The sequence below is a fragment of the Bombina bombina genome, chromosome 3 (genome assembly GCF_027579735.1).
Source record: "Bombina bombina isolate aBomBom1 chromosome 3, aBomBom1.pri, whole genome shotgun sequence".
NCBI lineage: Eukaryota > Metazoa > Chordata > Amphibia > Anura > Bombinatoridae > Bombina > Bombina bombina.
This window is the reverse complement of record NC_069501.1, coordinates 807,383,725-807,400,659: the sequence shown is the minus strand read 5'-3', so window position 1 is coordinate 807,400,659 and position 16,935 is coordinate 807,383,725. Positions and strand designations below refer to the sequence as shown.

The 16,935-nt window shown below is 38.5% G+C and overlaps 1 protein-coding gene across 1 annotated transcript in view; it reads right to left on the bottom strand.

The window, feature by feature from the left end:
- Positions 1 to 16,935, bottom strand: part of JADE3 (jade family PHD finger 3) — a 192,296-nt gene that overhangs the window by 121,918 nt on the left and 53,443 nt on the right. Inside the window, exons 2-3 of the mRNA XM_053707741.1 lie at positions 5,236 to 5,295; positions 4,682 to 4,764 (exon numbers count right to left, since the gene is read on the bottom strand). Coding sequence (XP_053563716.1) covers positions 4,682 to 4,764; positions 5,236 to 5,284 — 132 coding nt within the window. The 5' untranslated portion in view covers positions 5,285 to 5,295. The remainder of the gene's footprint in view (positions 1 to 4,681; positions 4,765 to 5,235; positions 5,296 to 16,935) is intronic.

The window sequence follows — 16,935 nt, the reverse complement described above, 5'->3', positions numbered from 1 at the left end:
TTAGACTTCTGTTACACAGCGAGCGCACTCTCCAGAATAGCACTCCTAAGCTAAATAATCAAATAGCGCGCCTCACTTTACAATGTGTAATCACAGAGCCCCTCACTAAATCAATTGCAGCCATAGAGCCTTGGAGTATGCTACAGCCACAGTTGCCTCGCTATCTGAGCTCCTCAAGCCAGCCACAGTATGCTGACAGGCTGACTGTATGCCTGTCATACATAAAGTGCGCTTTTCCACACAGAATTCACACACTAACTGCGATAAAAGAAAAAATGCAAGCATTCTTATCATATAAAGTGACAGTGCCCCATAACCCCCATGCTTTCTTAGAGTCACAATGAGCCCTTTATGATATATTATCTAGCTGAGAGGTCACAAAACACTAAATAAATGTAAAGCACACATTGTATAAAGTTAACCTCCAGTAGCACTGAATGTGTCTGTGTGTACCCAAGTGATGCTATACAAGAGTATCTACAAATAGCATGTGGGCTATGTGAGGGCATTACACTTACCTTAATTGGCATCCACTCCACTAAACTTACCAGCTGAGGAAAACTGATCCCGGCAAAGAGCACATTCAGTGCTGTGAAGGTAAAAGCAGAGGATTTGGGAGAGGAGTATCACAATAACCCAGCAGGAGGCAGCTAGGTACAGGCCCTGCAATACCCTGTAGAAGGCTTCTGACTAAAATCCCATAGGAAAGTATTGTGTCACTACCCAGCACTCCTTTAGCGCTGTATCCATGATTCACTGACTAAGAGGGGTAATGGGTCTCATATAATTAATATCTGGAACACCTCAAATCTTCACCTACTCTTGGGAGGCAAATAACAAAAACTAAAAGTAGTACAGGGAGGTGGGAGAGATTAAAAGCTCTTGTTTTGGGTTTGTTGCCTCCTCCTAGTGGCGGGAATTCAATCCCAAACATCAAGGCACGTTGACTTATCACCTTATGAAAGAAATATCCGTTCAAGATAAGTTGCGGTACTTAGTTACTGATGCTTTGTTGCTGGTTTTGATGTGGATACTTTTTTCTCATTTGTGATTTTTGTACTTCATAAATCAATTTTTTTTTTCAAAGTAGAATATTTGAACAAACAACAGCTGAGGTGAAAATCCTGACATAACTAAAGTTTAATGAGAAACATTTCAAATTTCAACACTAACACTGTCAAATATGTATGTACTTATAGAGGAGACAGCTAGGAAGATACAAACCCCTGTTGTGGTATGCATAAAATCAACATTTTGTGTGACTTAACTATGTTACATTGGGTGAAAAAAAGAATAGAAAAACAAATTATCCTCAGTGGACACAGGACTATTGGGGACTTCCAAATGTTTTCTTTCTAGTATATGTCATACAAGACAACCCTTGAGGTTCCCATTGAGATAGAACAGCTGCTCCTGGCTTCTGTCCCAGGTCTAGCAGTAGTAACACCCAGCCATGTCTGACACTTGGCACAGATTTACATCCTGCAGGAAGTGAGCATGAGAATGAGACAGTGCCTTCTACGGATCTGATAAAGCAATATTTCATTTCAAACTACCAACAACTCAACATCCAATACATCCTAAATACTGGTCTATTTATTTTTTTATTTAACTAGGAGTGGACTAGATTAATTAATTTAAATAAACCACAATGATAAGTAATTTTAAAATGGTTATATCTTAGGTTTATAAGAGTAGGAACTGTGAATATAAAGCTGATATAAAGCACACTGTTAGTTTTAAGTCTCTACATACATAGAAAGTGCCATAAAAACAGATATCTATACACGTTCTTACAGGCTACTCGACTTATAAATATATAGAAACTGAAACAAAGCTGTCTGGTAAAGGAAATATATAGGAAGAAAAGTACTTGAATTAATTTCCTTACGCCAAAAAGTCATACAAGAGACGTGCGTATTTTTGAAATCACAAACGCAGTTACATGTGGTTTCCTGCATTCAGATAGTTGCAATGCTGAATATATCAGAAGAGATGTGCCATTTAAAATATCTGTATTTTCACAGATATTTTGAGTTGCACTTCTGTTCTAATATACTCTGTGTCAAAACTATCCAAATACTGGAAACCAATGTTCAGTGTGGCTGAATTTTGTTCATGTGGGATGTATAATTAATTTAGATTAGTTACTATTATTTCCAATGTGAACAACAAAAATATACACATCATTTTAACAAATCTTACATTATAAGAATTTCGAACAATTAAAAGAACCTATCTTTCTATGCCAACAGTACAACCCACTGATTGATATTGAGTCAATGAAAAGCTCACAGAGGCACAGAAGTCACAAAACTGCAGGCTCCAATGGCTCTTGTCAAAGTGATTGAACATGCCTGAGTATCCCCTAGTCCCCACCTCCCTCTGATAGGTAAAGGCTTGATTTGACAAGCCTGTACGACTAAAATACAACATTTAAAGCCTGACTGGCTTTCACCAACATCAGTTATTATTAATACTATGTTAGGAATAGACAGGGAAACATAGTCACACAAATGGTCAGAACTTCTGTATATTACTGCACACAAAGGAGCTGATTAGTCACACAATATATAGCTCTATACACCCTTCTTGCATCTGTCTTGGTTCCAAAAGGCGCAAACGAATGACTTGATTTGATTAAGTAATCATTCGTTCGTCGCCCATTTTGTCCAATAATTTAGTTGGCTGTTCATGTATACTCACAAAATCAGCAACAATTCAGACTAATTTGTATTCCCCGGGAGCTGAATGCACATCTCTAATATGCACGTCTAGGATTTTACTATACAACTACTAAGAGTGCAAAGTGTTTATAGAACTCACAAATGCAACATCCATTTCAGCTGAAATCTGCTATTTTGTAATGACTGTCAATCACTACAAAGCTGATGCTCGTTTTAATTTACATTTAGTATAGCAATTTTTGAGCTATTTGAAAAAAGAAAGGCTTTCATGTTGCCCAACTTGTGTATCCTCAAACTTTACTGCCCGTTATATCCCTAATGGATGTATACTCTGGTGAAATTTTTCAAAGGATGTTAAAGTGACCTTCTGTATATGTTATTTGTAAAGTGACTTAGTATGTTGGCGTTTCTAAGCATATAAACATATATGCTTAGTTATTGGCTTAAAAGTGGAAAGTAAGTAGTTAAAAGGGACAATCTACCTGATTTTTTTTATTGTTTAGAAAGATAGATAAAATCTTTACTACTCATTCTCCAGCTTTGCATATCCAACATTGTTATATTAATATACTTTATAACCTCTAAGTTTGCCTGTTTCTCTTGTACAAAAACTAAAATTGTCCAACCTCCAGCGGATAAAATTTTAAAGGACCTTTATTGCATGAATAAGGGCTAGTACTAAGCCCGAAATGATGCTTGTATATTTGTTGCACCTTGTATATGCAAACGCAATAAAGGTCCTTTTAGATTTTATCCGCTGGATATTGGATGAACAAAGACTAGTACTAAGCACGAAACGTTGCTTGTATACTTGTTGGACCCTGTATATGGAAATGGAATGTCCTTTTAAATTTTATCCGCTGGAGGTTGGACAATTTTTGTTGTAGCAGGCTTAGTAAGAGTGGTGCTGTTTCCTACATATATTTTGATTGTACAGCAACTAGACAGTACTTGTTTGTGTGTGTCTGTCATATAGATAACATTGTCCTCACTCCCGTGGAGAATGATAATGGTTATTTAAGAACCAGCACTGATTATATAAAATGTAAGCTTGTAAAAAAACTGTGAGATAAGAGGTAGTCTGAAGTGGCTTAGATACAGGAAATCATAGAGGTAAAATGTATATTAATATAACAGTGTTGGTGATGTAAAATTAGGGAATGGGTAATAAATGGATTATCTATCTTATTAAACAATAAAACATTTTTGATCACTTACAAAAGTCGTAGCTAAATGGTAAAGCTCCAAGCCCCATAAGATTTTACAGTTACTGCAACACAAACTGACAAATGAGTCCATCTCTTTAAAACTTTGGGGCTTTCCATGCCCTTTTTAAAACTTATGAACAACCTAAGCGATTAGGCATATGACCCTTACTAAACAGACCTATCTAAAAGTAAAAGTGACAACAGGTGTTAAAAAGTGCTGAATCTCAATGATGGTAACAATTTATGATTAGCATAAATACTTAAAGGTATAGGAAAGTCAAAATTAAACTTGCATGATTCAGATAGATCATGTCGTTTTAAGACACTTTAAAATTCACTTCTATTTTCAAATGTGCTTTGTTCTCTTAGTATCCCTTGTTAAAAAATGAATACGCACATATCCTACCCTAGTGGGAGCTGCTGCTAATTGGTGCCTGCACACATTTGTCTCTTGTGATTGGCTTAATAGATATTTTCAGCTTCCTGTCAGTAGTGCAATACTGTCCCTTCAGCAATTGATAAGAAGAGAATGAAGAAAATGTGATAATAGAATTAAATTGGAAAGTTGTTTAAAATTGTATGTTCTATCTGAATCATAAAATAAATTTTGCGGTTTACTATCCCTTTCATCTATGCTAAAGCGAAACGTATATGGTCTTTGTATATAATTTAATGTAAGCAGTAAGTGGTCTTAGTCGTTGGTATAGAATAAAACGACACCTTCTGTAGAATTATATATTATAACTCCTGTAAATATAATGGTGTGCAGTGCGGTCTATTATTTACCTCGGCAGACTTCTTTGCTTCATCGGCTGTCATTATGGATTTGCTCTTGTAGGGATAGCATGAGGAAAAGGAGGTAGAAGGACCTAAAACAGCAAATATAAATTTATATTTAAATTTTTGTAAGAAATCAATTTTCTTAAGCTATATTAAACTATGGTAAGAGTTCAGCTCTGTGGTGCAATATATTGGAAGTGACTAAAAGAAGATTTCTCAATAAAGCTGAGATGCTGGTAGTTTATTTGCTTTTTCTTACCCAATTTATGTTTTAAGAAACACGAGTAAAGCATTTCTATAGAGGTTGAGGGGGGGGGGGGGGTTTAAATTAATAAAGTTATGTCATATTTTAAATCCTAATATAAGCACCTTACTTGAAAGTATATAACCTGCCAGCAGCAGAGTCTCTGACCGTGGCAATGTAATAGCGTTGATATTCCATAAAATGTATAAAAGTTCAATGGTTTAAATATGATTTCAATGGCATACAAATGTAATTGCGCTGCAAGTAAAAATATACACATCATTCCATATTTCATTGATACAGAGCAGATACGCACTTTCATTATCTGAGCTGTCACTGCTGCTGAGATGTCTGTGGCGTTTCATCCTGACGCATCCTAAAAAAAATAATGCATATGCAAAATTACTTATGCAGACTGATTATTTTACAATTAGGATTGAGCATATCTACCATTGCACAAATCTGTGAAATCTCTAAAGCCAAACTATAACCCCAATATCCTACCATAATATCTATATTTGTTTCTTGGAGTACATTTACAAAGATACAGAAATCTGGTAATTAAAAACACAAAAGAACGCAGGATAGCTTAAAGGGGTAACAGTAAATGCAAGCTAGACATATTCTTACAATTATATTAGTTTAAATACTGAAGATATAAGTGTAAAGGTTTAGATTCTATGTTGGCTTCTATAAATGTAACGGGCACAGCATTGTTTGAACCAGTTTTTTATTTATCTCTGTCTTCTGCAGAGAACAATTAGGGACATATATAAATCAGGCAATAAAATAAAGTTTGTGTAAACAAGGCTGTGTGAAAATCCTGCTAGATGACCCTATGTTCCACACAGCATCGTTTGGTCAGTCTCTTTTATTGCCTGTTTTATATAATGTCCCTAAATATCCTAAGCAGGAGTGTGAGATATGTGGAAAACTTAAGTTCAAACCAGGCTGGATTAAAAAAAACAAAACAATTATTAAAAAACAAACAAAAAACAGATTTTTTTTAATTTAAAAAAAAATGCTTTTTGAGGAAATGATAGTTTATATTTAAGATACATTATAATCCAAAAGAATATAGGTTTATATATATATATATATATATATATATATATATATATATATATATATATATATATATATATATATATATTATATATTCATGGCTGTAATGTTTTTTTTTTGGTAAATTAACTCCATTAATCCATTCACAATGTCATGCTCTCCCAAAGGTTTCTGTCATATTATTTTGAACATTTTTTTTCTATCTTGAAGATACTATCACATTATTGGTTTTGTAATTCTCAAAACTGTGAATTTCTGTCTGCAAAAATAACATGCCCCTTCTTCACAGCAAAATGTTATAAAATTAAAATACAGAGTTGATAAATAGACCTTAAAAGTTAGATAATCATGAAAGATAATTTTTGGGTTTCAGATTTTAGATTTACTTCTAATATCAGATTTGCTTCATTTCTTGGAATCCTTTGTTGAAGGAGAGCAATGCTCTCTCTAGCTGAATACATTGGGTGAGAGTGACAAGCAGCTAGCTCACAGTAGTGCATTGCTTATGAGCCTACCTATGTATACTTTTCAATAATGGATACCAAGAGGACAAAGCAAATTTTATAAGAGAAAATTGCATGTTCTTTCTGAATCATGAAAGGTCATTAGGTCAGAGCAGGATGAGCTTTCATTACAAAGGGATCTGCAAAAATTAGAAGTATGGGCAAGTAAATGGAAAATGAGATTTAATACGGAAAAATGCAAGGTTCTACATTTTGGAAGTAAATTAGCAGGCAATTTATTATTTAAATGGGACAAGACTTAGCCAAACAGAGGAGGAAAAGGATTTGGGAGTAATAATAGATAACGAGCTAAAGATCGGTGCACAATGCAGGGCAGTGGCTTCAAAGGCTAATAAGATACTAGCATGTATTAAAAGAGTCATTGATTCAAGGGAGGAAAGCATAATTCTGTCACTATATAAAGCCCTGGTAAGACCTCACCTTATGTATGGAGTGCAGTTCTGGGGACCGATCGCAAAAAAAGATATTGCAGAACTAGAAAAAGTTCAGAGAAGGGCCACAAAGCTAATAAGGGGATTGGAGAAATTAACCTATGAGGAGAGGCTAGCCAAACTGGGTCTGTTTTCTTTAGAAAAAAGGCGCTTGAGAGGTGACATGATTACTTTATATAAATACATTCAAGGCCCATATTCAGAGATGGCAGAAGCTCTGTTTATTTAAAGAAAATTGTTTCTGACAAGAGGTCACAATTTAAGGTTGGAGGAAATGAGATTTAATCTCCTGCAACGGAAACGTTTTTTCACTGTAAGAGCAATAAAATTGTGGAACTCATTAACAAAGGAGGTAGTGAATGCCAATACCCTAGATACATTTTAAAATAGTCTAGATACATTTCTGTATATAAACAAAATTCATGGATATGATTGCTAGTATTAAATTGGTCACCTTTTAGTGGGGTTATTTAAGCTTAACTGAAGCTTTTTGTAAGTATTTTAGATTTGTATAGGTTGAACTCGATGGACTTCAGTCTTTACTGTTACTATGTTAATTTTGACTTTACTGTCATTTCTCCCCTGCAAATCTATGTACACATAATCAACCCATACTAAGTTTCAAGAAGCTCACGAAATAAAAGATTGTTTGGAATGGAATAGATCTGCACAAGGATGTAAGTGTGAGGAGGGAGGTGCAAGTATTACATATTAAATATAATGTTATTGTTTTAGTTAAATAAAACTCTCTGAATTGTTATTATGAATGTAATAATTATTTTAGCTCCTTCCAATAAAGTACAGGTAAATCGTTGATTAAATAACAGAATTTATGTTTACCTGATAAATTTCTTTCTCCAACGGTGTGTCCGGTCCACGGCGTCATCCTTACTTGTGGGATATTCTCCTCCCCAACAGGAAATGGCAAAGAGCCCAGCAAAGCTGGTCACATGATCCCTCCTAGGCTCCGCCTACCCCAGTCATTCGACCGACGTTAAGGAGGAATAATAGCATAGGAGAAACCATATGGTACCGTGGTGACTGTAGTTAAAGAAAATAAATTATCAGACCTGATTAAAAAACCAGGGCGGGCCGTGGACCGGACACACCGTTGGAGAAAGAAATTTATCAGGTAAACATAAATTCTGTTTTCTCCAACATAGGTGTGTCCGGTCCACGGCGTCATCCTTACTTGTGGGAACCAATACCAAAGCTTTAGGACACGGATGAAGGGAGGGAGCAAATCAGGTCACCTAAATGGAAGGCACCACGGCTTGCAAAACCTTTCTCCCAAAAATAGCCTCAGAAGAAGCAAAAGTATCAAACTTGTAAAATTTGGTAAAAGTGTGCAGTGAAGACCAAGTCGCTGCCCTACATATCTGATCAACAGAAGCCTCGTTCTTGAAGGCCCATGTGGAAGCCACAGCCCTAGTGGAATGAGCCGTGATTCTTTCGGGAGGCTGCCGTCCGGCAGTCTCGTAAGCCAATCTGATGATGCTTTTAATCCAAAAAGAGAGAGAGGTAGAAGTTGCTTTTTGACCTCTCCTTTTACCTGAATAAACAACAAACAGGGAAGATGTTTGTCTAAAATCCTTTGTAGCATCTAAATAGAATTTTAGAGCGCGAACAACATCCAAATTGTGCAACAAGCGTTCCTTCTTTGAAACTGGTTTCGGACACAGAGAAGGTACGATAATCTCCTGGTTAATGTTTTTGTTAGAAACAACTTTTGGAAGAAAACCAGGTTTAGTACGTAAAACCACCTTATCTGCATGGAACACCAGATACGGAGGAGAACACTGCAGAGCAGATAATTCTGAAACTCTTCTAGCAGAAGAAATTGCAACTAAAAACAAAACTTTCCAAGATAATAACTTAATATCAACGGAATGTAAGGGTTCAAACGGAACCCCCTGAAGAACTGAAAGAACTAGATTGAGACTCCAAGGAGGAGTCAAAGGTTTGTAAACAGGCTTGATTCTAACCAGAGCCTGAACAAAGGCTTGAACATCTGGCACAGCTGCCAGTTTTTTGTGAAGTAACACCGACAAGGCAGAAATCTGTCCCTTCAGGGAACTTGCCGATAATCCTTTTTCCAATCCTTCTTGAAGGAAGGATAGAATCCTAGGAATCTTAACCTTGTCCCAAGGGAATCCTTTAGATTCACACCAACAGATATATTTTTTCCAAATTTTGTGGTAAATCTTTCTAGTTACAGGCTTTCTGGCCTGAACAAGAGTATCGATAACAGAATCTGAGAAACCTCGCTTCGATAAAATCAAGCGTTCAATCTCCAAGCAGTCAGCTGGAGTGAAACCAGATTCGGATGTTCGAACGGACCCTGAACAAGAAGGTCTCGTCTCAAAGGTAGCTTCCAAGGTGGAGCCGATGACATATTCACCAGATCTGCATACCAAGTCCTGCGTGGCCACGCAGGAGCTATCAAGATCACCGACGCCCTCTCCTGATTGATCCTGGCTACCAGCCTGGGGATGAGAGGAAACGGCGGGAACACATAAGCTAGTTTGAAGGTCCAAGGTGCTACTAGTGCATCCACTAGAGCCGCCTTGGGATCCCTGGATCTGGACCCGTAGCAAGGAACTTTGAAGTTCTGACGAGAGGCCATCAGATCCATGTCTGGAATGCCCCAAAGTTGAGTGACTTGGGCAAAGATTTCCGGATGGAGTTCCCACTCCCCCGGATGCAATGTCTGACGACTCAGAAAATCCGCTTCCCAATTTTCCACTCCCGGGATGTGGATAGCAGACAGGTGGCAGGAGTGAGACTCCGCCCATAGAATAATCTTGGTCACTTCTTCCATCGCTAGGGAACTCCTTGTTCCCCCCTGATGGTTGATGTACGCAACAGTCGTCATGTTGTCTGATTGAAACCGTATGAACTTGGTCCTCGCTAGCTGAGGCCAAGCCTTGAGAGCATTGAATATCGCTCTCAGTTCCAGAATATTTATCGGTAGAAGAGATTCTTCCCGAGACCAAAGACCCTGAGCTTTCAGGGATCCCCAGACCGCGCCCCAGCCCATCAGACTGGCGTCGGTCGTGACAATGACCCACTCTGGTCTGTGGAATGTCATCCCTCGTGACAGGTTGTCCAGGGACAGCCACCAACGGAGTGAGTCTCTGGTCCTCTGATTTACTTGTATCTTTGGAGACAAGTCTGTATAGTCCCCATTCCACTGACTGAGCATGCACAGTTGTAATGGTCTTAGATGAATGCGCGCAAAAGGAACTATGTCCATTGTCGCTACCATCAACCCGATCACTTCCATGCACTGAGCTACGGAAGGAAGAGGAACGGAATGAAGTATTCGACAAGAGTCCAGAAGCTTTGTCTTTCTGGCCTCTGTTAGAAAAATCCTCATTTCTGAGGAGTCTATAATTGTTCCCAAGAAGGGAACCCTTGTTGACGGGGATAGAGAACTCCTTTCCACGTTCACTTTCCAGCCGTGCGATCTGAGAAAGGCCAGGACGATGTCCGTGTGAGCCCTTGCTCGAGGGAGGGACGACGCTTGAATCAGAATGTCGTCCAGGTAAGGTACAACTGCAATGCCCCTTGGTCTTAGCACAGCTAGAAGGGACCCTAGTACCTTTGTGAAAATCCTTGGAGCAGTGGCTAATCCGAAAGGAAGCGCCACGAACTGGTAATGTTTGTCCAGGAATGCAAACCTTAGGAACCGATGATGTTCCTTGTGGATAGGAATATGTAGATACGCATCCTTTAAATCCACCGTGGTCATGAATTGACCTTCCTGGATGGAAGGAAGGATAGTTCGAATGGTTTCCATCTTGAAAGATGGGACCTTGAGAAATTTGTTTAAGATCTTGAGATCTAGGATTGGTCTGAACGTTCCCTCTTTTTTGGGAACTATGAACAGATTGGAGTAGAACCCCATCCCTTGTTCTCTCAATGGAACAGGATGAATCACTCCCATTTTTAACAGGTCTTCTACACAATGTAAGAACGCCTGTCTTTTTATGTGGTCTGAAGACAACTGAGACCTGTGGAACCTTCCCCTTGGGGGAAGTCCCTTGAATTCCAGAAGATAACCCTGGGAGACTATTTCTAGCGCCCAAGGATCCAGAACATCTCTTGCCCAAGCCTGAGCGAAGAGAGAGAGTCTGCCCCCCACCAGATCCGGTCCCGGATCGGGGGCCGATATTTCATGCTGTCTTGGTAGCAGTGGCAGGTTTCTTTGCCTGCTTTCCCTTGTTCCAGCCTTGCATTGGTCTCCAAGCTGGCTTGGCCTGAGAAGTATTACCCTCTTGCTTAGAGGACGTAGCACCTTGGGCTGGTCCGTTTTTACGAAAGGGACGAAAATTAGGTCTATTTTTTGCCTTGAAAGGCCGATCCTGAGGAAGGGCATGGCCCTTACCCCCAGTGATATCAGAGATAATCTCTTTCAAGTCAGGACCAAACAGCGTTTTCCCCTTGAAAGGAATGTTTAGTAGCTTGTTCTTGGAAGCCGCATCAGCCGACCAAGATTTCAACCAAAGCGCTCTGCGCGCCACAATAGCAAACCCAGAATTCTTAGCCGCTAACTTAGCCAATTGCAAAGAGGCGTCTAGAGTGAAAGAATTAGCCAATTTGAGAGCATTGACTCTGTCCATAATCTCCTCATAAGGAGGAGAGTCACTATCGAGCACCTTAATCAGTTCATCAAACCAGAAATATGCGGCTGTAGTGACAGGGACAATGCATGAAATGGGTTGTAGAAGGTAACCCTGCTGAACAAACATCTTTTTAAGCAAACCTTCTAATTTTTTATCCATAGGATCTTTGAAAGCACAACTATCCTCTATGGGAATAGTGGTGCGTTTGTTTAAAGTAGAAACCGCTCCCTCGACCTTGGGGACTGACTGCCATAAGTCCTTTCTGGGGTCGACCATAGGAAACAATTTTTTAAATATGGGGGGAGGGACGAAAGGAATACCGGGCCTTTCCCATTCTTTATTAACAATGTCCGCCACCCGCTTGGGTATAGGAAAAGCTTCTGGGAGCCCCGGCACCTCTAGGAACTTGTCCATTTTACATAGTTTCTCTGGGATGACCAAATTTTCACAATCATCCAGAGTGGATAATACCTCCTTAAGCAAAATGCGGAGATGTTCCAATTTAAATTTAAAAGTAATCACATCAGATTCAGCCTGCTGAGAAATGTTCCCTAAATCAGTAATTTCTCCCTCAGACAAAACCTCCCTGGCTCCCTCAGATTGGGTTAGGGGCCCTTCAGAGATATTAATATCAGCGTCGTCATGCTCTTCAGTAACTAAAACAGAGCATCCACGCTTACGCTGACAAGGGTTCATTTTGGCTAAAATGTTTTTGACAGAATTATCCATTACAGCCGTTAATTGTTGCATAGTAAGGAGTATTGGCGCGCTAGATGTACTAGGGGCCTCCTGAGTGGGCAAGACTCGTGTAGACGAAGGAGGGAATGATGCAGTACCATGCTTACTCCCCTCACTTGAGGAATCATCTTGGGCATCATTGTCATTATCACATAAATCACATTTATTTAAATGAATAGGAATTCTGGCTTCCCCACATTCAGAACACAGTCTATCTGGTAGTTCAGACATGTTAAACAGGCATAAACTTGATAAGAAAGTACAAAAAACGTTTTGAAATAAAACCGTTACTGTCACTTTAAATTTTAAACTGAACACACTTTATTACTGCAATTGCGAAAAAACATGAAGGAATTGTTCAAAATTCACCAAACTTTCACCACAGTGTCTTAAAGCCTTGAAAATATTGCACACCAATTTTGGAAGCTTTAACCCTTAAAATAACGGAACCGGAGCCGTTTTAAGCTTTAACCCCTTTACAGTCCCTGGTATCTGCTTTGCTGAGACCCAACCAAACCCAAGGGGAATACGATACCAAATGATGCCTTCAGAAGTCTTTTATCAGTATCAGAGCTCCTCTCACATGCGACTGCATGCCATGCCTCTCAAAAACAAGTGCGCAACACCGGCGCGAAAATGAGACTCTGCCTATGCTTTGGGAAAGCCCCTAAAGAATAAGGTGTCTAAAACAGTGCCTGCCGATATAATTATATCAAAATACCCAGAATAAATGATTCCTCAAGGCTAAATAAGTGTTAATATCAATCGATTTAGCCCAAAAAATGTCTACAGTCTAAATAAGCCCTTGTGAAGCCCTTATTTACAATCGTAATAAACATGGCTTACCGGATCCCATAGGGAAAATGACAGCTTCCAGCATTACATCGTCTTGTTAGAATGTGTCATACCTCAAGCAGCAAAGGACTGCAAACTGTTCCCCCAACTGAAGTTAATGCTCTCAACAGTCCTGTGTGGAACAGCCATGGATTTTAGTTACGGTTGCTAAAATCATTTTCCTCATACAAACAGAATTCTTCATCTCTTTTCTGTTTCTGAGTAAATAGTACGTACCAGCACTATTTGAAAATAACAAACTCTTGATTGAATAATGAAAAACTACAGTTAAACACTAAAAAACTCTAAGCCATCTCCGTGGAGATGTTGCCTGTACAACGGCAAAGAGAATGACTGGGGTAGGCGGAGCCTAGGAGGGATCATGTGACCAGCTTTGCTGGGCTCTTTGCCATTTCCTGTTGGGGAGGAGAATATCCCACAAGTAAGGATGACGCCGTGGACCGGACACACCTATGTTGGAGAAATAAATGATTAACCAATTAAACTGGAGATAGTTCACCTCCAAATGATTTAATTAATTTCAATGATCTATCTATGCATTTCTAATTATATATAACCACATCAGTAAGGGTCTGATATAACTGGAAAAATAATCTGAAAACATATTCTAAAAATTAAAACCATGATTTAAATTGACTATCAATCATAATTGAACTCAAATCCACCCTGGTTCAAGCATGGTGGCACCCATTATTTTATAGAAACTTAGTGGAATTTAAAAAAACAAAAATTCTAGAGTTCAATTGCAAGAAAGAGGAACAAAATAAATAATGAAAGTATTTTGCAGCGTATTTTGACTACACATAATTGAACACTTTATATTACAATCTCATATTGCTTAATATCTCTTTAAACTTAAAAATTGAGGCTTGACAAATAATAATAAGGTGACAGGTAGCCACAACGGCTAAGAATCTAGCACCTAAAATTTGTGAAACACACACACACACAACATATTTTAAAAAAAGGTTGCCAGATGGGTGGCATTATGAATAGGCAGGTGGGGGAAGTGTAATACATTGCAATATTATAATGTTAGTTAAAGGGATAGGAAAGTCAAAATTAAACTTGCATGATTCAGATAGATCATGTCATTTTAAGACACTTAAATTCACTTCTATTTTCAAATGTTCTTCGTTCTCTTAGTATCCTTGTTAAAAAATGAATACGCACATATCCTACACTAGTGTGAGCTACTGCTAATTGGTGCCTGCACACATTAGTCTCTTGTGATTGGCTAAATAGATATTTTCAGCTGTCAGTAGTGCAATGCTATCCCTTCAGCAATGGATAACTAGAGAACGAAGAAAATGTGATAATAGAAGTACATTAAAAATTGTTTAAAAACATAATTTATGTAAGAAATTACCTGATAAATTCATTTCTTTCATATTGGCAAGAGTCCATGAGCTAGTGACGTATGAGATATACAATCCTACCAGGAGGGGCAAAGTTTCCCAAACCTCAAAATGCCTATAAATACACCCCTCACCACACCCACAATTCAGTTTAACGAATAGCCAAGTAGTGGGGTGATAAAGAAAGGAGTAAAAAGCATCAACAAAGGAATTTGGAAATAACTGTGCTTTATACAAATAAATAATAACCACCATAAAAAAACGGGTGGGCCTTATGGACTCTTGCCAATATGAAAGAAATTAATTTATCAGGTAAGTTCTTACATAAATTATGTTTTCTTTCATGTAATTGGCAAGAGTCCATGAGCTAGTGACGTATGGGATGGCAATACCCAAGATGTGGAACTCCACACAAGAGTCACTAGAGAGGGAGGGATAAAAATAAAAACAGCCATTTTTCGATGAAATAAATAATCCACAACCCAAAATATAAGTTAATTTTCATGAAATGAAAAGAAAAAACTTAAAGCATAAGCAGAAGAATCAAACCGAAACAGCTGCCTGAAGAACTTTTCTACCAAAAACTGCTTCCGAAGAAGCGAATACATCAAAACGGTAACATTTAGTAAATGTATGCAAAGAAGACCAAGTTGCTGCTTTGCAAATTTGATCAACTGAAGCTTCATTCTTAAAAGCCCACGAAGTGGAGACTGATCTAGTAGAATGAGCTGTCATTCTCTGAGGCAGGGCTTGACCCAAATCCAAATAAGCTTGATGAATCAAAAGCTTTAACCACGGCAGAAGCCTTCTGATCTTTCCTAGAACCAGAAAAGATAACAAATAGACTAGAAGTCTTCCTGAAATCTTTAGTAGTTTCAACATATTTCAAAGTTCTTACCACATCCAAAGAATGTAAGGATTTCTCAAAAAAATTCTTAGGATTAGGACACAAGGAAGGGACAAAATGTCTCTATTAATGTTGTTAGAATTCACAACCTTAGGTAAAACCGCCTTATCCTGATGAAAAATCAGAAAAGGAGATTCACAAGAAAGAGCAGATAATTCGGAAACTCTTCTAGCAGAAGAGATGGCCAAAAGGAACAACACTTTCCAAGAAAGTAGTTTAATGTCCAAAGAATGCATAGGCTCAAATGGAGAAGTTTTACAGCGTTTGTTGCTGTTCACTTGTTTTAAAACTTTTTTCAATAAAGTATTTTCTATTTTTATGGATCCCTCTGTGCAGTGCCTGCTGTTTGCTATATACTTGGGCTCAAATGGAGAAGCCTGTAAAGCCTGCAAAACCAAATTAAGACTCCAAGGAGGAGAGATTGATTTAATGACAGGCTTGATACGAACCAAAGCCTTACAAAACAGTGAATATCAGGAAGCTTAGCAATCTTTCTGTGAAATAAGACAGAAAGAACAGAGATTTGTCCCTTCAAGGAACTTGTAGACAAACCCTTATCCAAACCATCCTGAAGAAACTGTAACATTCTAGGAATTCTGAAAGAATGCCAAGAGAATTTATGAGAAGAACACCATGAAATATAAGTATTTCAAAGTTGATAATAAATCTGTCTAGAAACAGATTTACGAGCCTGTAACATAGTATTAATCACTGAGTCAGAGAAACCTCTATGACTAAGCACTAGGCGATCAAATTCCATACCTTCAAATTTAATGATTTGAGATCCTGATGGAAAAACGGACCTTGAGATAGAAGGTCCGGCCTTAATGGAAAAGGCCAAGGTTGGCACAACTGGACATCCGAACAAGATCTGCATACTAAAACCTGTGAGGCCATGCTGGAGCTACCAGCAATACAAATGACTGTTCCATGATGATTTTGGAGATCACTCTTGGAAGAAAAACTAGAGGCTGGAAAATATAAGCAGGTTGGTAACACCAAGGAAGTATCAACGCATCCACTGCTTCCGCCTGAAGATCCCTGGACCTGGACAAGTACCTGGGAAGTTTCTTGTTTAGATGAAAAGCCATCAGATCTATTTCTGGAAAACCCCACATTTGAACAATCTGAGAAAACACATCTGGATGGAGCAACCACTCCCCCGGATGTAAAGTCTGACAGCTGAGATAATCCGCTTCCCAATTGTCTACACCTGGGATATGTACCGCAGAAATTAGACAAGAGCTTGATTCAGCCCAGGAAAGTATTCAAGATACTTCTTTCATAGCTAGGGGACTGTGAGTCCCACCCTGATGATTGACATATGCCACAGCTGTGATATTTTCTGTCTGAAAGCAAATGAACGGTTCTTTCTTCAACAGAGGCCAAACCTGAAGAGCCCTAAAAATTGCACGGAGTTCCAAAATATTGATTGGTAATCTCGTCTCTTGAGATTTCCAAACCCCTTGTGCTGTCAGAGATCCCCAAACAGCTACCCAACCTGAAAGAC